This window comes from Chlamydotis macqueenii, chromosome 24, assembly GCF_036417535.1.
Source record: "Chlamydotis macqueenii isolate bChlMac1 chromosome 24, bChlMac1.mat, whole genome shotgun sequence".
Taxonomy (NCBI): domain Eukaryota; kingdom Metazoa; phylum Chordata; class Aves; order Otidiformes; family Otididae; genus Chlamydotis; species Chlamydotis macqueenii.
Genome location: NC_141579.1, coordinates 5,092,289 through 5,115,275, shown reverse-complemented (window position 1 = coordinate 5,115,275; position 22,987 = coordinate 5,092,289). Strand labels below are relative to the sequence as shown.

At 59.3% G+C, this 22,987-nt stretch overlaps 2 protein-coding genes across 4 annotated transcripts; both read left to right on the top strand.

Annotated features, from left to right (window-relative positions):
• Positions 1–114: 114 nt before the first annotated feature.
• On the top strand, positions 115–14,382 carry ABCG4 (ATP binding cassette subfamily G member 4). Its single transcript, XM_086766226.1, has 15 exons — positions 115–473; positions 2,021–2,258; positions 4,793–4,910; positions 4,994–5,126; positions 5,382–5,432; positions 5,618–5,763; positions 6,092–6,215; positions 6,463–6,577; positions 6,871–7,010; positions 7,320–7,418; positions 7,612–7,780; positions 8,358–8,458; positions 8,647–8,805; positions 8,967–9,085; positions 9,197–14,382. The coding sequence occupies exons 2-15, from the start codon at positions 2,030–2,032 to the stop codon at positions 9,420–9,422; spliced, it is 1,929 nt and encodes a 642-aa protein (XP_086622352.1). The 5' UTR covers positions 115–473; positions 2,021–2,029; the 3' UTR covers positions 9,423–14,382.
• A 923-nt stretch (positions 14,383–15,305) lies between these two features.
• NLRX1 (NLR family member X1) lies at positions 15,306–22,970 on the top strand. Of its 3 annotated transcripts, XM_010126982.2 has the most exons (10): positions 15,306–15,440; positions 15,989–16,115; positions 17,249–17,376; positions 17,595–17,655; positions 18,060–18,157; positions 18,349–18,965; positions 19,425–20,839; positions 21,673–21,759; positions 21,870–22,121; positions 22,274–22,970. In XM_010126982.2, exons 3-10 carry the CDS (start codon positions 17,256–17,258, stop codon positions 22,590–22,592), a joined length of 2,970 nt encoding a protein of 989 aa, XP_010125284.1. In that variant the 5' UTR covers positions 15,306–15,440; positions 15,989–16,115; positions 17,249–17,255; the 3' UTR covers positions 22,593–22,970. The 3 variants fall into 3 exon arrangements, with proteins under 3 accessions (XP_010125284.1, XP_086622454.1, XP_086622455.1); XM_086766328.1 differs by lacking the exon at positions 21,673–21,759; XM_086766329.1 differs by lacking the exons at positions 15,306–15,440; positions 15,989–16,115 and adding an exon at positions 17,789–17,957 and having other exon boundaries at positions 17,317–17,376.
• Positions 22,971–22,987: the final 17 nt, after the last annotated feature.

The window sequence follows — 22,987 nt, the reverse complement described above, 5'->3', positions numbered from 1 at the left end:
GATTTTTTCGCTGCTTGGCAGTGCCGCTCGCCCGGGCAGCCCATCCTGCCGCCCCGACAGCCAGCAGCAGCAGGGACAGAGCTGGCGGAGAGGGGCACAGCCGGGCACCTGGGCCCGGGGGGCTGCTAGCCGCTGCTGGGCTGGGGGCGAAGAGCCCCTCCGCCCGCCCTGCTCGCCCGGCCCGGCCCGGCCCGGCCCGGCCCATCCCTGCGGAGGGATGGGGAGGAGACCCCGGCTGAGGACACGCGGGGGCAGCGCCCAGCCTGGGTCCTGGCGCTGAGGACCGGCCGGCTGCCGCCCAGCCGCTCCCTGCCCGGCCGGGGGTCCTGGCTCTGTGCCCCCCCCACCCAAGCTCCCCCCTCACCGTGGGCATCGCCCCTTTGTCTGCGGCGGAGGAAGAGGCGGAGGGCGCTGCGGCGGAGGCACGGCCGCTGCCCGCGGGGAGAGGAGCAGCTGCTCCTGCAGCCTGCCAGGTGAGCCTGCGGGTACCCCTGCCCCGGGGTGGGGGGGTGGGGGGCAGGGAGCGGGGATGAAGGCAGATCATCCTCGGTAAAGCTGCCTTCCCCGCCCCGCGCCCCGGGGATGGGCTAAGCCGCCGGAGAGCGGCTTGCGGGATTTAGCGCTCCTTGTAACGCCCAGCCGAAAGAGTCAAGGTGAGCCCGAGGGCGCCTTGTGCTCGGCTGCCCCCCCCCCCGGGCCCCCGCCCTGGGGCTGCTCGTTCCAGACCTTCGCGGCTGCGGAGAGTCGGGGGGATCCGAGCGCTGGGATCTCGCAGGTTTCCCACCTCTTCTCCCCCGGGGCTGGGGCTGGGCTTTCTTCTAGCCCCGGAAAGGGATCTGCCTGCAACGGGGAGAGGGCTGGGGAAGATCTCGGTGCGGCTCCTTGCGAAGCCGGCTTCCCCTTTCAGGGGATTGTGTGTGTGTGTGCACTGCAGCTGTAGCGAGGAGCTGCCTGCGCCTCAGCAAAATGTAGGTTAGCGAAGCATTAGGACCCCAGCCTTGGAGGCGAGATGGGTGCTGGGCCCAGCCTGCTCAGGCGCAGCTCAGGCCTCTTTTGCCAGTGCTGTGGGGTTCCCCAACCCCCCCCACAGTCTTTGGTGCCGCAGTGGGACCTGGGGTTAGCGTGCTCCCCACCCTGCCTGGCTCAGCATCCTCCCCAGCACTGCAGAGAGCCCTCAAGCCAAGCGGGGATGTGGGGAGCTTGGCTATGCTGCAGCCGGCTGTGGGGAGGACTGCAGGCAGAAGACACTGCCCAGCAGAAGAGTGTTTGGGCAGGTGTGTGTTTTAGCATTGTGCAACAGCCCTAGCTAAGCATTGGCCTGGTGTTTGAGACAGTGCTGGTAGAGCCAGCAAGGTGGAATGAGCCAAGGGAGGCAGAGAAGGAGCGGTACTAGCGGGACCTCATCACTGTTCTGTTAAATCTGTCCCAGCAAGCCCACAGGGACCCACGGCATCAGCTGAGGGTCTAATCTAGCCAGGAGTGCTCTGTTCCAGGAGCCTGGGTGAGGCACAGCGTGCTTTGTCTGAGAAACCGGCTGGAAAAGACAGCTTGCTTGGGACTCCTGTGTTCCCTAAGCCCTGGCCAGGCCAGGGAGGGGTAATTCCTTGTGAGCCCTTGGGCACAGCTGGGTGTCTCCCATTGAGGACAGAACATCAGCTCTCCCACCTTCCGTCCTGCACCCACCATGGTAAACAGGAGCGGGGCAGGGACCCCAGCAGCAGTGGAGCTGGGGAAGTTGGACAGCCTGCCAGCTCTGCTGCTAGAGCCGGACCCAGCCGCAGGAGGTGCATGAATTATTGACTGTGGAGCTCATCGGCTGCTTCTTGCCGTGAGCCCCTCAGTCCAAGTCCATCCTTCCATCTAGCTGTGGGTGCCAGACCGCAGCTGGACTGTGTATCACAGGATGGAGGGGGCAGTGAGGCCTGGAGCCAGCAGGAAAGGGAGGGAGAGGACTTGCTGTGGGCTGGTCTCTGCAGTCTCTGGCCCCCAGTGTGTGTTGATCCCTATGCATTTCCCACAGAGCAGCAGGATGGCAGAGAAGGGTATGGATCCCGCGTGTGTCTCCATTGCCCTGGAGGACACGGTGTGCCACGCCAGCCCTCCAGATGCCCCACTCCTCACCACCCACTTGAAGAAGGTGGAGAACCACATCACAGAGGCCCAGAGGTTTTCTCATCTCCCAAAGCGTTCGGCTGTCAACATTGAGTTCATTGACCTGTCCTACTCTGTGCGTGAAGGCTCCTGGTGGAGGAAGAGAGGTAGGAGCTGCTGGCTGTGGAAGGGCAGGGGAGGGGATCTCAAGGGCTATTGCACCCCTCTCCCTTTCTCCTGGCTGTGGAAGGGCAGGGGAGGGGATCTCAAGGGCTATTGCACCCCTCTCCCTTTCTCCTGGCTGTGGAAGGGCAGGGGAGGGGATCTCAAGGGCTATTGCACCCCTCCCAGGTCCCCAGCATCTCCCTCTGTGCTGGGTTCGTCGCTTCTCTGCCAATCTCTGCTCCAGGCAGCCCCAGCCTCTGCAAGTACAGAGTGCCTCAGCTCTCTGCCTGCCAGCAGGAGCTTGCCTCAGTGCATGGCAGCGGGGCTGTGTGCAGGGAGCCACAGTGGGAGATGCTGGAGCCACTCGCCCTGCTGTCGGGCTGTCCGGCTCTGCGGTCTGAGTGCCAGGTGATGTTTGCAGCCAGGCTGTAGTTGGCTGTCCTTGCTTGGTGCCCATGAGTGGAGGGCAGGCTCGTGTCCCACAGCAGTTGCTGTGCAATGCTGGAGGGAAGCAGATTGCATCCCAGGGAAGCCTCTGGCCAGGGCTCTTGAGGGAGATGGAGCAGATTTCCCGGTTCAGGGGCGGCCCAGATGGAGTAGTTTCCCCAGCACTGTTGTTTGGGGTATGATGGCTGTGTGTGACGTGCCGGCAGCAGGAGACCCCAAGGAGTGCCCCAGCTCAGAGCCTGGCAAGGAGAATATGTGTGATTTGTAGAGGATTTCCTCTCCAGCAGCTCCCTGTGCAGCCGAGGAAAGGTCCCCTTTCCTGGTGAGACTCTGACCGGGAGCTCAGGGAGGGGAGGCAGATGGTGGCTGGTGGGTGGTAGTCTGCTTTAATTAGCTCTCTCAGTTAATGGGATGCCAATTAGGCAGCCCTATGAGATGGAGGGGGGGCTGATCTGCAGAAGCTGAAGGCAGGTGGGGATGAGCAGGGGCCGGGGGTGAGTGGACTGGGGGCGTGGGGCTGCTCAGTGGAGTGCCCTGCCAGCCAGGAGCGCTAGATGAGGCCTCTGACTCTGTCCCCAACCAGGCTCTGCAGCTGGGGAAACTGAGGCACTGAAAGACAGTGGGACCAGCCCCTACATCCCCCAGGATGAGATCTGCCTGTTTGTCTGGGATGCTGAGGAAGCATCCCAGCAGGAGCCATGGGTTCCCCAGGGCAGAGTGTGCTGTAGCACCCAGGAGTCCTGAGGACCAACTGCCTGTGGGCCAGCGCCCTGCGGGAAAGGAGGGGGAAAGGCTCTGGAGAGGAGCATGCGGAGGGGTGCTGGGATCCCAAAGTGGCAGTGGGAGGGACTCTCATCTTCCCCTAGACCAGATGCAGGTGGAGGAGCTGGCAGGGAGCTCCCGGTGCCTTTGGCTGCAGCCCCCAGAATCCAGCCAAGCTGCCCTGCTCTGCTGAAGCAGGAGGTTACTGGCAGTCAATGAACGCGAGTAACCGCTGCGCAAGCTGCAGTGGCGCCGACGTGAGCAGCATGCGCGGTGCCGGAGCCATGTGCGTGGTGGCGGGATGCATTAGGGGGGCTGCCTGACGTTCTCGCTCTGCTGTTGTCATGTGTAGGCCCTGGCTCTCCCTTCATGGCCCTCGCTGCCCCTCTGCCAGGGGGACCCACCTCTGGATGCTGGGCATCTGACTCTGAGGGATGCAGAGGAGGAACTGGGAGCTTGCGGTGCTGGACCCCCTGTCGTGGGGAGGGACAAGCCAGAGGGGCTGCCCTCCTAGTCTGGTACTAGGACCGTGAGTGGGTCTGGCCCTGAGGCTTGCCCCAGCCTGTGGGCAGAGGATGGATGTGTTGCCCTTGCCCAACACCAGTTGCCACCACAGGGTGCATGAGGGGCATATTTCCAGCAGGGAGATGCTCAGACCTGATCCATGGTTGAGCATGGTCCTAGCACCCTGTACAACATAGATCTCCTGCTAGGGCTATGTTTTGGGGGCAGTTCCTGAGAGCCTGAGGCTGTTTCTGTTCCCTGCTCCCAACACGTTATGTTCCTTCTGCTGGAAAATGCTAATCAGCTGCATTTAAAGCAGAGATAATTCCAGGTCTGATAAGTAGAGGCTGCTGCCGGGTATTGCAGCGTGAATGCCAATGAAGGCAACAGTCGGGCATCTAGTGGGCTTGTTGGAGTCCCTGCCTGCCCAGGCTACCCTGCTTCTTGCTGCTCTTCTCCACTGACCCTAGGAACTGGGATCTGACAACATGCCCAGGACCAATGTCACGGCTTGCTAATCTTCCTCAGCAGCCATGTGCCCTGACCCAGGGATTTCCATGGTCTTTTGCCGTGGTCCAGGGCCCGTGCCTTTTCAGCACTGGCAATCAGTGGGGCCAGCCAAGGACTAGGATTGGGGATTGTGCTGGAAATGATAGCTGCTGTGGCTATAGCCCTGCTGATGCTGATTGAGATAGTCTCCAGGCGCATGCAGCCCCTGGCACGATGCATGGAGGTCCTGAGATTCCCCAGGTGCTGGGATGGCATCACAGTCACTGTAACACTGCTGCTTTTGAAAGCAGAACCTGTACTGCTTTCCCTCCAGGGTACAAGACTCTCCTCAAATGCCTATCAGGGAAGTTCTGCCAGCGGGAGCTTATTGGGATCATGGGGCCCTCCGGTGCTGGAAAGTCCACGCTCATGAACATCCTGGCTGGCTACAGGTGAGGCTGGGGGGAAGACAGTGATTCTGGGGGTGCAAGGTTGGGGGTCCTGTGCTACATCCCCCCACACCTCTTTCCTGCAGGGAGACCGGCATGAAGGGCCAGATCCTGGTGAATGGCCGGCCACGGGACCTGCGTACCTTCCGCAAGATGTCCTGCTACATCATGCAGGATGACATGCTCCTGCCACACCTCACTGTGCTGGAGGCTATGATGGTGAGTGATGCAGGAGCCAGGCACCCTGCTGGGCGCTCTGGAGCATGCTGTGGGCTGTGTCCTCGGGCACTGAGCCCACACTGACATCAAGCATTTCCAAGGGCTCCGGGACACAGGAACAAAATCCCGTTCTTGCTTCCTTCATCCTGAGACACCACTCCCAGCCCTCAGCTAGGCAGGGATGGGGGCACGGTGCAGCCGATTCTGTTCCCTGTGTCTAACAGTCGTGTCGCCCTGCCCATCCTCTCCCTGCAGGTCTCTGCTAACCTGAAGCTGAGTGAGAAGCAGGAGGTGAAGAAGGAGCTGGTGAGTGCAGATGAAGGTGGTCCCTGGCCCCCTCATCTCTCCCCAAGACAGGGACAGTAGGGAAGGGAGGGCTTTGGGGGCACTAGGGGATGCTGACGGGCTCCCAGTGACGGAGGTCTGAAGGGAGGTGGCAGGAATGGAGTGAGGGTCCGTGGGAGCCCATGGTGAATGAGGCTATCTCACAGGTGAACGAGATCCTGACGGCCCTGGGGCTGCTGGAGTGCTCCTACACGCGTACCATCTCGCTGTCAGGGGGCCAGCGCAAGCGCCTGGCCATCGCCCTGGAGCTGGTGAACAACCCTCCGGTCATGTTCTTCGATGAGCCCACAAGGTGAGGCCACAGGAGCCAGGGCTCTGCGGCACTGCCTGCCCAGCTGAGCTTCCCCTGCCAGGGGACATGAGGGTGGCTGGCACCCTCTGGAGCCCAGCAGGACTGCGAGACCTGAGGGTGGGACGTGGCTGTGCCCAGCAAGGCTTCAAGAGGGCTGGGGCATGGTAGGGCTGGGGCTGCAAAGGGATGCTCTTCTCCATCAGCCTGGGAGGAGGGTGCCCACAAGGGGAGGCAAGTGGGGACATCTTTAGGATGTACTTCTCCACCTCTTAACTTCCCCTTCTGTCTCTGCTGTCTTTCTTCTCCACTCCATTCTGCGTGGCTGCAGCGGTCTGGACAGTGCCTCCTGCTTCCAGGTGGTTTCCCTGATGCGGTCCCTGGCTCAGGGTGGGCGCACCATCATCTGCACTATCCACCAGCCCAGCGCCAAGCTCTTTGAGATGTTTGACAAGGTTTGGCTTAGGCTAGGACAGAGGACTCTTCAGGGATGCTGGCTCCCTCTGGCCCCACGACCTAGGAGAGAGGCCATGGGAGAGATGGGCTGCAGGCATTTGACCTGGAGCTTGTGGGGCACACAGCCATGATGGCTGGGGTCTTGCAAGGGCATCTTGTGTCACCCTAGGACAGGGAGGTGGGTGGGAGCAGGTGACAGTGCTCTTGGCTGCTATGCACCAGACATATCTTGGCTTTTCCTTGCAGCTCTACATCCTGAGCCAGGGCCAGTGCATCTTCAAAGGCGTCGTGACCAACCTCATCCCCTACCTGAAGGGTCTTGGCCTCCACTGCCCCACGTACCACAACCCTGCCGATTTCAGTGAGTGCCGCTGCCCCAGCTGGGGCCTTAGTGAGGAGCAGAGGGTGGCAAGGTCCAAATCCAATGCTGAAGCCTTAGGAGCTGCCTGGCATTCCCCTGGGTTGCCCAGGGAGCAGGGCTACCTGTGCCCTTCCTGTTAGGTGCTGGCTGGGCAGTGCTGCCATGTGTTGCAGCATCGTGGCGTGGAGGCTGTACTGGGCTCCCACTCCCCTGCCCCATGGTCTGGGCAGGCCGAGCAAAGCAATGGCAAGGGCTGGCTCAGCACCTCTTAGGGGTCCTGTCCTCCTCCACAGTTATCGAGGTGGCCTCAGGAGAGTACGGAGACCTCAACCCTGTCCTGTTCCGCGCCGTCCAGAATGGCATGTGCACCATGGCCGAGAAGAAGAGCAGCCCCGACAAGGCAGATCCGTCATGCCCGGCACACTGTGTGACGGTGAGTGGGGATCAGAGGAGCCTCCTGTGGTGGCCAGGAGTGGCAGGTAATGGGGTGCCCACCCAGGGACACCTCATTACCCCCTGCCCCACAGTGCATGGATATCCTGTGATGCCTGGAGCCACTTGGACGTGGTGAGGAGCATGGAGGTGCTGAGCGAGCCTCTGTGTGTCTTGAGCAACAGCTCTGTGCTTGCAGCTGCCAGTGCCTGTTCCCACCAGGGGTGCTCATGAGGGGCACCCTGGGAGCATTTGAGTGCCTGCCGTTGTGAACTTGACCCGTGTCCCTGACTTGTCCGTGATCTTGCAGGATGTGGACCACATCGAGAGCCACACGTTTGCCACCAACACTTCAACCCAGTTCTGCATCCTCTTCAAGAGAACCTTTATCTGCATCCTAAGGGACACGGTGAGGGCAGGGGAGGCTGGGCCAGGGCTAAGAGGACGGGCCCTGTTGGTCACTGGGGGCAGGAAGAGGCAGGAGTTGAATGCAGGCTGGAGTGGGACTCATCCTTGAGGAGCAGGCAGGCTGTGCTGTGCTCCTCTGGGATGCTTACGGGATGCAGCACCTCGCTCAGCCCCTGTACTCTCTCTGTCCACAGGTGCTGACCCACCTGCGGTTCATGTCCCACATCTGCATCGGGGTGCTGATCGGGCTGCTTTACCTGCACATCGGCAATGACGCGGGCAAAGTCTTCAACAACACTGGCTTCCTCTTCTTCTCCATGCTCTTCCTCATGTTTGCTGCACTGATGCCCACCATCCTCACCTGTAAGGAGCTCCTTCCCCCAACACCTAATTGCTGCTCCCAATCCTTGGGGAAGAATGGAGTGCTCCAGCTGTGTGGGAGTGTGTCTGCTGGGTGGTGTATGGTGGAGCCAGATGAATTGGACAAAAGAGGGGAGATAAGAGAGGAGAGGGAAAAAAATTCAAACAAAGAAGAGGGGGAAACCTTCTGTTTGGGTATATTGCAGTTTTGCCCTTTATTTAATGTTTGGCTATAATGTACTTGCTGGCTCAAACCAGAATGCTGGAAATTTTTTTTTTGCTGAGAAAATGTCTGTAAAGTTGCATTTTCAGATGCTTCGCGTCTCTTTCACTTCCTCAAAAAGTTCATCTAAAAACCCCCAGCTAAGCCAACTTTCCTGTGCAGAAAGTTCCCATATCGGTCACTGACTTTTTTTCCTGGTGAAGATTTGAGCACCCGCTTGTGGCGCAGGCAGGAGGCTAGCTGGTGCTCTGTGCCAGGGCAGCACCACATCTGCCTGCACTGGGGCAAGTGGGAAGTGGGGGCTGGAGCAGCCCAGGCCAGGGCAGTGCTGGCTGCTAACTCCTTGTTTCCATGCAGTCCCCCAGGAGATGTCTGTATTCCTGCGAGAGCATTTGAACTACTGGTACAGCCTGAAAGCCTATTATCTGGCAAAGACCATGGCGGATGTGCCCTTCCAGGTGAGCTTTCGGCTGGACTAAAGCGTGGCCCCGATGCTGATGTGCCTTCCTTGGCACAGCTAATTGCCTGGCTACCCCAGGCTGGACTTCGAGGGGTCCCTGCGGTCCTCCCTCTCCCATGGAGGATCTGTGGGATGAGAAATGGCCATGGGTCTAGTAGCGCAGTCTCTTTGCTTGCCTCTCTCCAGGTGATCTGCCCCATCGCGTACTGCAGCATCGTGTACTGGATGACGGGCCAGCCACCCGAAGCCACACGCTTCCTCCTCTTTTCTGCCCTGGCCACTGCCACAGCCCTGGTGGCCCAGTCCCTCGGGCTTCTCATCGGAGCTGCTTCCACTTCCCCGCAGGTCAGATGGGGCCCCAGCTTTGCCTGTTATGTGGAGATGGGGGGAGAGTTGCAGGGGGTCGCACGACAAGGAGGGAAGTGTTGCCCATAGGCAGGCATGTGAGTGCCACAGGCACGCCCCTGAGGACAGGGACATGACATCCAGTGGCCTCTGCTCCCCAGGTGGCCACCTTTGTGGGACCTGTCACTGCTATCCCTGTCCTGCTCTTCTCGGGCTTCTTCGTCAGCTTCAAGACCATCCCCACCTACCTGCAGTGGAGCTCCTATGTCTCCTATGTCAGGTGGGACCCTGCGCTCTGGCCAGAAGCTCCGTGCCCTGGGCTCCTATGGGCTGGGGAGAGAATGGGGCTGCCTGGGGCACGTGGTGACTCTTGTGGTGTGCTCTGCCCTAGGTATGGCTTCGAGGGTGTCATTCTCACCATCTATGCCATGGAGCGTGAGGACCTGGAGTGCCTCGAGGACTTCTGCCCCTTCCAAAAACCCATCAAGATCCTGCAGGAGCTGGATGTGGAGGAGGCCAAGCTCTACCTGGACTTCCTCATCCTGGGCATCTTCTTCATCATCCTGCGGCTCCTGGCTTACCTGGTCCTCAGGTACAAAGTCAAGTCAGAGAGATAAAGGGGTTGTGGGGCCCCGGTGCCATTCCTGGGCCTGGTCTGCTGTGAGAGACAGTTCTGCCGATGGACATAGTGCTCCTAGCAGGTCACGGACCATGGCAGAGGCGTTGGTTGGTGCCAGCCAGGATTGGCTCAGTCGAGAAGGGTTTTGAGACGTCTCGGAACTGTTTTAACCTTTCCATACACTCTTCATTGCAAAAGTTTTGTACAGCCCTGGCATGTGCCACCCTCTCCCCCAGGACTGCTGAACACCATGGAGTTTGGATCCCCTTTTGTCGCCCCTGCCTGGCGCTGCCCTTCTCTGCCAGACACATTGGGACACCGGGGACGGTCCCACAGAGGTGGCTGTCTGCTGAGCAAGGCCAAGGATAGCCAGCTGCTCCAGGCAGGAAGGGAGCAGCACCCTGGGGCTGCTTGAGCCTGGGGCTAAAGCCAGGAGGAGAGAGGAGAGACCTGCAGAGCATGGATCAGTAGCGCAGCACGTAGCCCCGTTGCCTGCCCTTGCCAGGAGCATGTGTGTCAGTGCTAAGAAGAGCCCAAAGATGCAACAGGCCAAGTTGCACAAGGCTTTAGTGTTTCCTGTTGCTGTAGCCACAGAAATTGCTGCATCCCCTTTTTCTTTCTCCATAAATCCTCTTTCTTTTTTTTTTTCTTTTTTTTTTTTTCCTTTTCTTTCCTTTCTCTTTCTATAAACCCCGCTGCTTTCTAGTCTTTATGGAGGGGAAAGGGAGCCAGCAGGCAGAAAAGGACTTGGGGCTCTGTCTCAGACATCTGCTCAGATGCTATCGTCAGAGATGGAATCTTCAAACCTGGGGATGTGGAAGGGTCAATATTCTCAGACCTTAGGGAGTCCCACATTCAGTCCCTGTTGTCTTTGGGGCCCGACCCAAGACGATGAAATGGACCAACGTGGAGAGAAGTGACTAGTTCCTTCAAGTGCCACAGGGATTTAGGTTCCCACACCCTGCCAGTGGCAGGCAGCTGAAAAGCAGGGCTGGGCTCAGCCATGCCATCGCTGGAGCCTTTACTGCAGGAGAAGTGCTGGCCCTGAGCCCCTTCCTTCCACCTTCTTGCTCCTCACTCCTCTTCCCCCTGCACAACTGTGGCTGTCTCAGCAGAACAAGGAGGATGAGCCTCGCTCAGCACTGGCTGCGCAAGGAAGGGATGCCAGCCCCAGGGATGCCCGGCCTCATCACGGTACAAGCCTCCCAGGGTAGCACTGTGCAGAAGGGGGCCCCAGCAGTGCCAGAACTGGAAAGCAGGTGAGGTCTCTGAGCAGTTTGTTTGCCTTGGGCAACCCTGACACTGAGAAGGCCTTTGCACTTTGACTGGCAACAGCAAAAGGTCCCTTTTGGCAAGTGTCCCTCCAAAGTCACCTGACTTTCTGCACCCCTTGCAGAGGGAAGGCGTTTTGTCACCTCACTGGCTCTCCAAAGGAACAGAGCCGAGACCAGAGCTGGTGGGGCATCTGCATACGCTGCTGTGCCGGGAGCGCAGCACGCTGCTTAGCCGTGTAGCACAGGCTGGTCTCTGTGGGTGTGCTGACACTGGTGTCGCGGGGCTGCACTAGCTGCCCACACGCACGGGACCCCACTGCTTTTGAGTGAGCACGGACGCGGCAAAGCGGCTCTGCCCCATCCTGACGCGCTGGGCCCTGGTTCAAGAGCAGTCTGTGAGATGCTGCTGCCGGCACTCTTTGAGCAGCGGGGGATTTCAGGGCAAATGCCAGGTTTCAGCAAAAACGTTGAGACTGGTCTTTGTTTTTACTGGCTCGTGTTGAGGCTGCTCTGCACAGCAGGGTCTGGCTGGCCTGCAGGTGGACGGCAGACGTGTGGCAGCACTGATGCTGGGCACTCAGCAAGGACGGGTTTCCCTTGCCTGGATAGCGTCGCTGTGAGCAGCTTATAGCCGTGGTGCTCTCCTGCGCAGAGGATCTGGAAGCAGGACATGTTTTCATGCCCTTTCCATGCTGAGCACTGGGGTTTTCCCCAGGGACTCTTGTCTGACTTACTACTGTCCCACACAAAATTTCCCTCTGCTCCTGGATCTTCCTTCGCTGCCAGCCCTATGCCATGCTCTGCAATGGGCCTGTGCTGGAGTGGGGGGCTGCAGTCTCCTGGGCATGACCCTGCCAACTGCAGCTGCAGGGGCACAGTTGAGTGGGGAACGGTCCCCATGTCTGCTCTGTCACCGGGTGGATGAATGGGCAGGGGGATGGTGGAGCTGCGGGCTGTCACCCTTCTCCTTCTCGCTGTCTGTGGGGCTGATGGAACTGATGCCCCACTTCTATCCTGCTCTTGGGCTGTGGCAGGTTAGGCCTTGCCCAGCGCAGGGCGTGCAGCGCTGGGTTGAGGGTTTTCCCCTGGATGGATACCAAGTCGGCAGGAGGTGCCAATTATGCAGCTTTGCACAGCTCCTGCCTCCTGCCTGCTCTCTCGTGGTGGTATTGCCATCCCCAGCACTGTGTCCTGCCACTGTCTGCATCCAGCACACGCTGCATCCTGGGACATCCCTGTGCCATCGCAGCCAGCACCACCACTGCTCGCAGAAGGACCAGGACAAGATGGACTAGCAATGGCCCACATGTGGAGCAGAAGGGACTACCAGCAGGCATCCATGACTGCCACTGCTCGAGTGCCCCCTGCACAGGGATGCTGCAACAGAAGCATTCACTGGCCAGTCTCTGCTGCTTGTAGAGAAACCCCATGGGATAGGCTGCTCAGCTCAAGTGTGGCCAGAGGGAGACTGCTGGGGCAGGCAGCTCCACAGGTGGCTGCTCAGACCAGCTTGTCCAGGATGGGGCAGTTGGCAACACCCCCAGGATTTCCAGGACAGTTCAGCACAGCCTGCGCCTCTTGCGCTGGTGAGTGCGTGGGTTGCAGGGTCCCGGCTGAGCAGGTATGCAGCCACTGCGGGGCAGAGGGCTGAGGCGAGCTCTGGAGATGGAGGATGGCTGTGTCCCCGAGGTGGGCAAAGGTGCTGGGGAGTGTGGGGGTTGTGGGGCAGCAGCCTCTTGTCCCCAGGCCAGGGCAGGTGCCTGAGGCACCCTGGAGAAGGGCGCTGGCATTCCCAGCAGAGCCAGCAAGTGAATGTGTTGGTACAAAGGGGCTGTGATGAGTGAGGGATCTGGGAATGCTGTGGCACAGAGGGCCTGGATCTGCCTAACTCTGCCCCCGGCAAAGGCACCCTCCTTAGTGGTGCCCGATGGCAAATGGTGCCCGAGGAGTGAACTGAGCTGAAATGCCAGAACGGGGCCATCCATTGCCCCTTCCCTCCCAGTGAGGACAATCCCAGAGATGGTGGACGGCACAGAGAAATGCAAAGAGACAGCACATTTGCACTGAGCCCCTCAGGCTGGCGTGGCTGGGCTGAGCACTTGGGGTTAATTGCCCCTCTGCTGCCCCGGTGGCAGGAGCAGGGCAAGAGGGATTGTCTCTGCCTTGGGGTGCCAGAGGGGTGGGGTGCAGCTGCCCTGCTCTGGGAGCCTTTAGTGGAGCAAGGCTGGGCACTCCAGCCCACTGGCTAGCAGGGCATCTCTCCGCAATGGTCTCTTCAGGGCAAGATAGGCACTGAGCCAGGCTGTGGCAGGACCCCTTGGCAATAACACTGGTCGTTTTGTGGTGTGGGGCCAGGAGTGCCCGGGCTGGGTCTTGCCTTGTTCTGAGTGGCCTGTGAGCATCCATGTGCTGGGCTGACATGCAGCAGCAAGGATGCACTTTATCAGAGCAGGGGAGCAGGGCCGTGGGTGCTTCTGGCTGCAGGAATCTCAACGAGGGAACGCGTCTGGATAATCGTGAGGGGTGTGATGGAGGAGAGCAGGCTTCTTCCTCCACATGTCCTCTTCCCCCCTGCCTTCCCTTGCAATGCACTTTGAATGGATGAGGATGTGGTTCAGGCCATGGCTCCAGCTCCCTGGGAGCTGAACCTCAACCCATCTCAGTCTGCTTCAGCCCCTTAGCCTGGCTCCTTCAGCCTACAGGCACTGTTGTTTCAGGTACTGGCTCTCCCTTATGCGTGCTGTGAATGCAGGCAGGCAAGCAAGGGTATGGCATCTCACCTCTATGCATGTCCAGTCCACCTTTGTCACATGCACAAGAAGAGCAAATGCATCATCACCCAGCTGGTGCTAGGGTTTGCTGAAGAGGAGACTGGGCTAGCACAGGGAGGGGATGGGGCTTCTCCCAGGGTTTCATCTCTCTCTCAGATCAGGCAATAAAACAGTGTTTCATTCTCATTGTGTGTGGACACCGTTTGTCCTGTCCCTCTGCCATGGGAGCTCCTGGTGCCATGGCAGCCTGTGGCTGCCTGGGATCTCTGCGTGCATCCCTGCCACACTGAATCCTGTAGTTTTCCAGCCTTAGCCTTGTCCACATGTGCAGAGGAGGTTGTACAGTGGGGTGCATGTGTGATACAGGGCAAGGTGGACCATGCAGAGAGGTGCAGATGTTGAAACCCGTGCTCCCACCTGACCAGAGGTGGGCTGCTTTTTTTTTTTTTTCTGGGACTGTTTGACAAAATAAGATGTAGATAAAAGCTCAAAGACCAAGGGAGTCTGCTCACACAGCCATAGCTCTGCTACGGTAGCTGTGTGTGGGTGACATTTGCTTTTGGGTCCTTCTGCCTTGCTGGTGGGAGGCTGCAAAGCAGGGCCAGGGCATCGATGTCCACAGCTGCAGCCTGGCAGGAACCAGGCAGGGTGGAGGTGAGCCACTGGGCTTGGGGGGAGCACGGGGCTGCTGGCAACACCCTGCTGGCTTTCTGGGCTGTGCCGTACACACAGGTAAGTGCTCCACGGGACAGGGTGTCCAGGTCCCTGCTTGCTGCTGGTGCTCACCAGTGTTTGGAGGGGGCCCCAAAAGCTGTTGAGCAGGCGGAGATGTTGTGGCTTACTTCAGTCTTTCTGAGATGCCAGCTGTACTTGTTGGATTTCACACGTCAATAAAACTTATATTTATAGTGTACAGCCTGATTGCCTCCCCTCCCTGAGTGGCCAGAGGGCATGCGTGCGAGAGGAGATGTGCATGCCCAGGTACACCCGTGGGATGTGGAGGCGAGTGCTGAGGGGACGGCGCATGGCCTGCAGGCATTGCTGGGGACAGGTGCTGAGTGTGTGAAAAGGTGTGCAAGGACATGCGTGTCCGTGTGGTCTACATGCAGGACTTTGGGGTGCAAGTGTGGCCTCCAGAGTTACCCAGATGTGAATCCTCAGGCCCAGCATCCCCAGCTCAGCACTGCCTGTGGCTGGCTGGGGTGGGCCAGTGCTCCCCGGGACAGCACCCAGAGACTGAGCAGGCTGCACGGAGCCCCACAGACACTGCTGGCTCTGGTCTCAGCACCGCCTTACTGGGTTGCCAGAGCAGATCTGCAAGCAGTGAGAAGGTAGGTGTACATGTCTGTGTGCGTGTCCATGCACGCGTGTTACACAGCCAGGCAAAACCAGGCGGTGCTGGGCTGCCCTGCCAGCACAGCTTCCTCAGGGCTCTTTTCCCTGTGGAGCTGCTGTTGTCCTGCTCCCTGCACTGCACCCGGTGTGAGGTGGCAGGGGATTTTCACTCCGGAGCAGGACTTGTCCCTGTGGGCTCCTGTGGCACAGCCAGGCACCAGCTGTGGATGCAGAGCCACCAGATGTGTCCAGAGGAAACCCCACCTTTGCAGCGCTGCTGGTAAGACCCCCTTCCATTCTGTGTGCGTCCCTCTGTTTGGGGGTACAGGTGTCTTTTCTTGCCATTGTGCCTACTGGCCCCTCTGCCACATTCATGAAGCGAGGCTGTGATTCTCCCCACCCTGTCCGGCGGAGCTGGCGGCCGCTGCGCGCAGGGCAGGATGGGACGTGACTGCGTTGCAGGAAGTTACAGCTGCAAAACAGCCGCCTCCGGAGAGGAGCCTCTTCCCGAGACAGGGATGGAAGGAGGTGGCTGAGCGGCACTGGGCTCTCCACAAGCCCCACAGGCTCAGCACTTGGCTGCGCGAGGACAGGGAGCCGTGGGCTCAGCCTCCCTGGCAAGGAATCCTGCTGGAGGTAACCCTTCCGCTTTCGTCACGGCTGTTGCTCTTGCCTCACTTGGCGCCAGCCTCACCATTGCCCTGGGCTCCACGTCCCCGCATCGCTAGGGCCTTCGCCACCGTGTCCCTCTGAAGAGGGAAGCAGGGAGGTGGGAGAATGTGGTAACCAGAGATCACGGGCTTGTGGGCCAGGCGTGCACTGCGGCTCCCTGAAGGGGGATGGCAGCAGGCAGGCGACACGGTGCCCTCCGCTTGGCAGCGTGCCCTGCACAGCAACGGGTGCCAGGAAGCAGCCGGGAGCTGGGACGCATTGGGGTTTGCTTGCTGCAAAGGCCTCAAGGCCAGGACACCCAGGTTCAAGGTCAGCTCTACTGCTCCCACCCCCGTGCCTCAGTTTCTCCATCTGGATAACATGATGCGGGACTGCAAAAAAGCCCAGGCTGTGGGAGGTGTGAGCAAGGTGTTGCTCGTCCTCTCCTGGGGGAGACCAAATGCAGAGAGATTGGCATGCTGCCCCCTTCTATCTGCTGGGGTTTGCTTACACCCTCTCCCCTTGTGCCTCAGTTTCTCAGGATGCTGGGGGCTGTGAACGCAAGCTGTGCTCCTGAAGGATCACCCTGCTGAGCTGGGGAGGGAGCTTGAGTCAGTGCCGGCACAGCCAGTTCTGCTGGACTGGATCGTATCAGGACAGGTAAGGCTGGGCAGGGCACCGCTGTGCCACATCCCTGGGGAGCAGAGCTGCTGACCCTGTCCTGCTCTGCCCTGCAGAGCCAGGCCTAAGTGAGACAGCTGCCTGAGCACCCCAGAGCTGCTGAGCTCCTCATCCGCCTCTGGAGATGGGGGAAAAAAAAATCACCCTGTGCCAGGCTGGACCTGCTGCAGTCCAGGGGGACCAGCTGAGCCTTCGCAGCCCCCTGCCAGCCTGTGCTTCAGCTACTGCTGGCTGCAGCCTCCCCAGCTGCTTTAAATGGGAGGAGGCTGCATTCAGCATCCCTTCCTGATGAAGCCACCTCAGCCCAGAGGGCTTAGCCAGTGCCAAGGATGCTGCAAGGGCTGCCTGCCCCGAGGACAGCGATGCTTGTCAGGGCCAGCCATCTCGGTGCAGCCCCGGGGCGCACCAGTGCCGGACTGGGGGATCACCTTTATTTTCTCCCCCTTTTAACCCCCTCCCTGTTGGCTTCTCTGCCCCAGCTCCTGGATTTACAAGATTTCATGGCAGTTTGAGGAGGATGGTTTGTCTGGTCTAATATAAAGCCCTAAAACATCAAGCCCTCCAGCCTGGGAGGAGGAAGCCTGCCCTCTCCCCAGCACTTTTGTTCTCTCAGTTATGAGAGTTGTTACAGCTCTACTGTTACAGCCGAGTCTAAGCTAGTGACTTTTGGCTGCTAAGGGGGAGGAGACCATCCCCTGCCCCTTCTGCCCCCACTGAATTAGGTGGCTGCTCCCAAATGAGGCCCTGGATTTGAGGGGTAGGCAGACTTGCTTGGCAGGGTGAGTATTTCTTCAGGGCCCTGCTTTGCTGCCCTCTTGTCTGCAACCCAGCTGAGGCGATGCCCAGGTAGGTCTGTGAAGGGTGCTGGATGGGGAGTCTGAGGCGGGATGTGCTTATGCCAGCTCAGCTCTGCTCCAGCCACCCTGCCAGCCAGCCCACTGCTACTCCCCACAGCCGGTGGATTTGTGTGGTCAGATGTGGGAGCAGGTTGCTCCTGATCCAGGCATCCCTAGGCTGAAGTGGGGGTAGGCACAGCCTCAGGCTGCAAAACTAGGCTGGGACAGGGAACCAGCAGGTCCAGCCTGCCTCATGGGCTGTTCCCTCTCTTTCAGGCAGAAGATGTCTCGGGCCATGCAATACCAGAGCTGCCTGCCCTGGGGCAGCTGGACACAGCTGCGTCAATCCCTGCCAGGGAGCAGGGGGACCCGGACTGTGTATCTATGTGCTGCTTCAGTGCCAGGTGAGTTGGGCTCTGTGCCTGTGGGACTGTGACCCTGAATCTGTCCTGCCCCCAGGGAAGCCCTGTCCCTGGTGGACATTTCTCCCCAGCTGGACAATGGAGTCTGTGCAGTCTGTGGGTCACCCCAGCAAGACGTGAAGTCAGTGAGCTCGGTGGTGTTAGCTCTGCTAGGGTGGAGAAAATCACCCCTGACCAAGTGCCTTCTTCCTCCCCCTCAGGTGCTGCAGGCAGCTGTTTCCTCAGGAAGATCCTTTGCGCAAGCTGCGTCTCCCTCCCCAGGTACGGTGCCATGCAGCTGGGGCCTGGCCCATTCTGCCCTGTGGCTGTTCGCCACAGGACCCGGGTGGCTGAGCTGGCTGCCTTGGGACCATCGGGGCTCTGTGGGCACAGATGCTGCTTTGCCTCCACCTAGAAAACAACCCAGACCCAACTCCCTGCCTGCTCTGAATTCAGTCTATCTTCTCTGCCTCGACACGGGTTTGCTGGGGATACACCGCGCATGGCTTACTGACCTGCCTTCAGTTCCCAGCCATGCCCTTGCCCTGGCCCTGCACTCTCCCTTGGCACAGGGGAAGGAAGGGGTGAGCTGGCTCTACTCAGCACTTCCCACAGCAGTCACTTGTGATCTGCCCACCCTGCCCCAGGCAGGGCTTGGAGCTGTGATGCTCTCCCTTCTGTTGTAGGGGCTGTGTTCGCTACCAGGGAGGGTCCCAGGAGCACTCTGTCCAGCCTGGCTCCTCTCACCACGGTCTGTCCCAGCTGAGAAACGTGGCCTCTTCTGGTAAGTCTGCAGGCTTGCTCTGAAGAGGATGGAGGGCCCTACACAGTTGGGGGCAGCTGCTGTCCTGGGCGGTGGGAGGGTTCTGTCCTCCTCTCTGCAGCCATGTCACTGCAGTGGCTTGGGACAGGCAACTTCCCTAGTCCCCTGCCAGTGAGAAGACCTTGTCTTGTCAAGCACCTTTCTCTTCCCAGATGCCATCAAGAAACACCAGAAGAGCCTATCTGCATGGTTCAGCCACCAACCCAATGAAGAGAGGCAGTTTGGCCCTTCCTTCTCGCTAGGCGCAGTCCACGTGGACCCAGTGATCCGGGAGAGCTCCTTGGAGGAGATCCTGAAGCCCTCACCTGATCTAACCATCCAGAACCAGCTCCAGCGGCCCTGCAGCCAGGTTATCAGCCTCCAGAATCTTTTTGATGTGGATGCCTGTGGGCGGCAGGTGAAGAATGTGGTGTTGTATGGCACCGTGGGCACTGGGAAGAGCACCCTCATCAAGAAGATGGTGGTGGACTGGTGCCATGGTCGCCTGCCCTGCTTTGAGCTGGTCATCCCCTTCTCTTGCGAGGACTTGTCCCATAGTCATGCCCCCATCTCCCTGAGGCGCCTCATAACCAAGAAGTATCAGCACCTCCGGGATGTGGTGCCGATGTTGGGCACTTCCAACCTCAAGATGCTTTTCATCCTCAATGGCCTGGAGCGCCTTAACTTGGACTTCCGTCTGGCTGGTACAGAGCTGTGCTGTGACCCCAACGAGCCTATACCTCCCTCTGCCATTGTGGTCAACCTGCTGCGAAAATACCTCCTGCCAGAGGTCAGTTTCTCCCTCCGGCTCCTTCATGCTAGAGAGGCTGGGGGTGAGCCCTGAGGCATTGCAGGCATGGCTATTGTGCTAATTGCTTGTAGTCCAGCTTGGCTGCGAGTGAACAGGCAGCCTCCGTTCCTGAAGGGACTCGCCAAGGTGGCCTCATGTCATTGTTACTCGTTTGTCTCTGTGGGATCTTTGAGCAAACCTGATAAGGTAAAGAAGGCAGTCTGCTAGGCTGTGGTCTTCCAGACTCAACACGTGCCTAGCAGGGGATGGGGAAAGCTCTTCTGTCCTTTCTAGCTGGCAGATTTCAACCAATGCCCTTTGGGCAGCGGCTTCTTGAACCCGAGCCCGTGGGTGGTGTGATCCTTGTGCACCTATGTGGTACGCAGTTAGGGCCCTGTTGAGCTTAGATCAAAGCCATAGAGGGAGCATGTCCAAACTCACCCAGCCCTCTGCTTCCAGGCCAGCATCATCGTCACCACGCGCCCATCAGCAGTGCGCCGGATCCCTGGCAAGTATGTGGGCCGCTATGCCGAGATCTGTGGCTTCTCTGACACCAACCTGCAGAAGCTCTACTTCCAGATGCGTCTCAGCCAGCCTGGTTGCAGTGGAGAAGACAGCATGAGTAGCACCTCAGGCGAGCAGGAAAACTTGGTGGAGATGTTGTCGAGGAACTTGGAGCGTCACAACCAAATAGCTGCTGCTTGCTTCTTGCCCTCTTACTGCTGGCTGGTGTGCACCACACTGCACTTCCTCTACTTTACCAGGACAGTGCCTCCCAGCCAGACCCTGACTGGCATCTACACCAGCTTCCTGAGGCTCAACTTCAGCGGGGAGGTGCTGGACAGCACTGACCCCACCAATATCTCCATGATGAAGTACGTGGCCAAGATGGTGGGCAAGCTGGCCTACGAAGGGGTGATGTCCCGCAAAACTTGCTTCTCAGAGGATGACCTGCAGCAGTGCTTTGAGGTGGAGATGAAGACTGAAAGTGAGCTCAACCTCCTAGAGGTCTTCCGCAGTGACGTCTTCCGCTTCTTCCTCACTCCGTGTGTGCAGCCAGGCAAAGAGCACACCTTTGTCTTCACCATCCCTGCTATGCAGGAGTACCTGGCAGCCCTGTATGTGGTTCTGGGTGAGAAGAAGACCTTGGGACAGAGAGTGGCAAAGGAGCTGTCAGAGGTCATTGGGAAGGTGAGCGAAGATGTCGCTGTTGTCCTGAGTATCATCTCCAAGGTTCTGCCCTTGCGCTTCCTGCCAGTGCTCTTCAACCTGCTCAAAATCTTCCCTCGCTATTTCTCCCGGCTGAGCCGTAAGGACCGGGATGCTATTGCCCACACCATGGCAGAGGAGCTGTTCAAAGAAGAGGACTACTACAACGATGATGTCTTGGACCAGATCAATTTCAGCATCCTAGGCGTGGAGGGTCCCATGCGCCATCCTGATGAGGCCCTTGATGATGAGGTCTTTGAGCTCTTCCCCATCTTCATGGGTGGGATACTGTCCCGCCGTAATCGTGCCATCCTTGAGCAACTGGGCTGCTCCATCAAGAACCTGGCAGCCTTTGAAATTGCCAAGGCCATGAAGAAGACCGTCATCAGGAACAGCCGCAAGGGCCTGCCTCCCTCTGAGCTGATGGACTACCTCTTCTTCCTGCACGAGTTCCAGAATGAGCGCTTCACAGCTGAGGCCATCCGCTCCCTCCGAACTGTCAACCTCTCATCCGTCAAGATGACCCCTCTCAAGTGCTCTGTCCTGGCATCTGTAATGGGCACCACATGCCACGAGGTGGAGGAGCTGAACCTGACCTCCTGCAACCTTGACATGAGCAGCCTGAGGACCCTCTTCCCTGTCCTGCTGCGATGCAAAGCCCTCCAGTGAGTACCACAAACTTTTGCTGTTGGGCAGCGCTCAGAAATTGGGCTCTCCCACATCTCTGCCGATCGCAGGTACACACAAGGAGCCCGAGCATGGCAAAGGTAGGGAAAGGGGTGCATCCTCTTTTTTATCCTCTGTGCAGACCTAGGGGACTGCAGCTTCCAACATGCAGCACTCCTTGGTGAGCCTTGCTAGGGCACTGCATGCTGGGATTTGCAGTCCCAGCGCACCCTCCCGTAGGACTCTTTGGGCAGCAATCTGCGTCTGGTACCACAGGCTGACAGATCCAGGTCCCTCCCGTCGCTTGGCTCCCCGGAGCCGCCCAGCATCCCCACGTAGCTCTGCTACTGCTAACTCTGGGCAGGAGATACAAAGCCCAAGCGGGAGTTTGGGCTGCGCAAAGGGGTGGTTTCCATTCCCGTCCATTTCTGGAACTGCAGTCTTCCGGTCGCCCAGAGGGTGGCGAGCCGTGCTCAGCAGAGATGGACTCCGCCGTGCGGCAGGGCTGCGCAGTGCTTCCTTCCTCCAGATGCTCAGGAGGGCTTGCTGGGGTCCTGATCCCTCCTCAGACCTTCACCCATCCCCCGCGGACCCTGCATCCCCTTCCCTCCCTTGCTCCTGCTGGCGCTGGCTCTGCTGGCTGATGCTACCCGAGCTCTGGTGTGGTTTCAGTGTGCTCTCTTTTGGAGAGGAAGCCTTGCGTGGACATGTCTGGGGAGCCCAGGTAGGATGGTGATGGAGAGGGCCAAGGAAAATGGAGAAACCGGGGCTGCCAGCCCCACGGGTAACAGCTGTTTCGTTTCTGCCACCCCTGTGTCTCACTCTGCATCAGTCTGCAGCTCAACAGCCTGGGCTCTGAGGCTTGCAAGGAAATCCGCGACCTGCTCCTGCATGACAAGTGTGTGGTCAGCAACCTGCGGTGAGTACTGCCTCTGTCCTTGCATGAAACTGTCTCTGCTGCCCACCACGTGCCTTGGCCCTGGCCCTCCTGCCCAGCCTCGGCATTGCCCTGAGCTCCTGTGTCCACAGGCTGGCAAATAACCCCGTGGGCGAGCAAGGGGCACAATACCTGGCTGAGGGACTGGCAGGCAACCGCTCGCTGACCCATTTGTCCCTGCTGCACACCGCACTGGGGGACCGGGGCATCGAGGTCATTGCTCAGCACCTGGCCGAGAACCAGCACCTCCAGGAGCTTAACCTGGGCTACAACTCCCTGACGGATACAGCTGCCCTGCGTGTTGTGGAGGTGGCCAAAAAGCACGTGACGCTGGACAAAGTGCAGTGAGTTCACTCTGCCCCATCTCTTCCCTCTTGCAGGCGATACCTCTGACCCTGTGTCCCTCCCTGTGGCAGTGAGTGGAGAGTCTGTCTGCCTCTGCATCCTGCCCCTCAGCCTTCACAGTGTCTCCCACTCCTTTTCTCTCAACTCACAGTCTGTATTTCAACGACATCAGTGAGGACGGCAAGCGGGCACTTCACAGCCTGCGCATGGACCGGGACGGCGTCAGGGCACTGGTCTTCCTTACAGCAGGCACCGATGTCTCCGACTACTGGTCCAATATCCTGAACGTGGTGCAGAAGAACCTGCCTTTCTGGGACCGCGAGCGGGTTCGACAGCACCTTGCCCTCATCCTGCAGGACCTGGAGAGCAGCCGGAGACAAACTGCTAACCCCTGGAGGAAAGCCAAGTTCCTACGAGTTGAGAGTGAGGTCAAGAAGATGCTGGGGAAACTGCAGCATGGGACCCTGTAACCTGCTGTCCATCCACCCGGCCAGGGAGGGAACAGTGCTGCTGGGAAGGAAACACAGGAGCGTGCCCCAGCAGCGCATCCCCTGCGCCCTTGTCCGTGTGGAGATGCCTAGTGGTCGGGTGCTACCAAGACTGTCAAAGGTGCTGGGTATGTGGAGCTCCGCCCTCATCTGAGGGCAAGGCTGAAGCGTGGGAAAACTGTAGAGACACCAGGACAGGGCCAAACGGGACTTGTTCTTCCGGGCTTGTAGAGATCCAGCCGCTGCACCCCAGCCACTGCTGGCCTGGCCATGAGCCACAGCAGTGACAGAGGGGCAGGACTCAGGCTTGCTTGTGAAACCTTTGGTAGCATTAAAGTGCACCGCTTTGTTTCCACTGAAGCACACTAGTGCCAAGA

Bases quoted from the DNA above. Each gene is read 5' to 3' on its own strand.
- ABCG4 (XM_086766226.1), top strand. From the start codon at position 2,030: ATGGCAGAGAAGGGTATGGATCCCGCGTGTGTCTCCATTGCCCTGGAG. The intron at 6,578-6,870 runs GTGAGTGCCGCT...CCTCCTCCACAG, and splicing joins CCACAACCCTGCCGATTTCA to TTATCGAGGTGGCCTCAGGA. The intron at 8,806-8,966 runs GTCAGATGGGGC...TCTGCTCCCCAG, and splicing joins CTGCTTCCACTTCCCCGCAG to GTGGCCACCTTTGTGGGACC.
- NLRX1 (XM_010126982.2), top strand. From the start codon at position 17,256: ATGTCTCGGGCCATGCAATACCAGAGCTGCCTGCCCTGGGGCAGCTGG. The intron at 20,840-21,672 runs GTGAGTACCACA...ACTCTGCATCAG, and splicing joins CTGCGATGCAAAGCCCTCCA to TCTGCAGCTCAACAGCCTGG. The intron at 21,760-21,869 runs GTGAGTACTGCC...CTGTGTCCACAG, and splicing joins TGTGTGGTCAGCAACCTGCG to GCTGGCAAATAACCCCGTGG.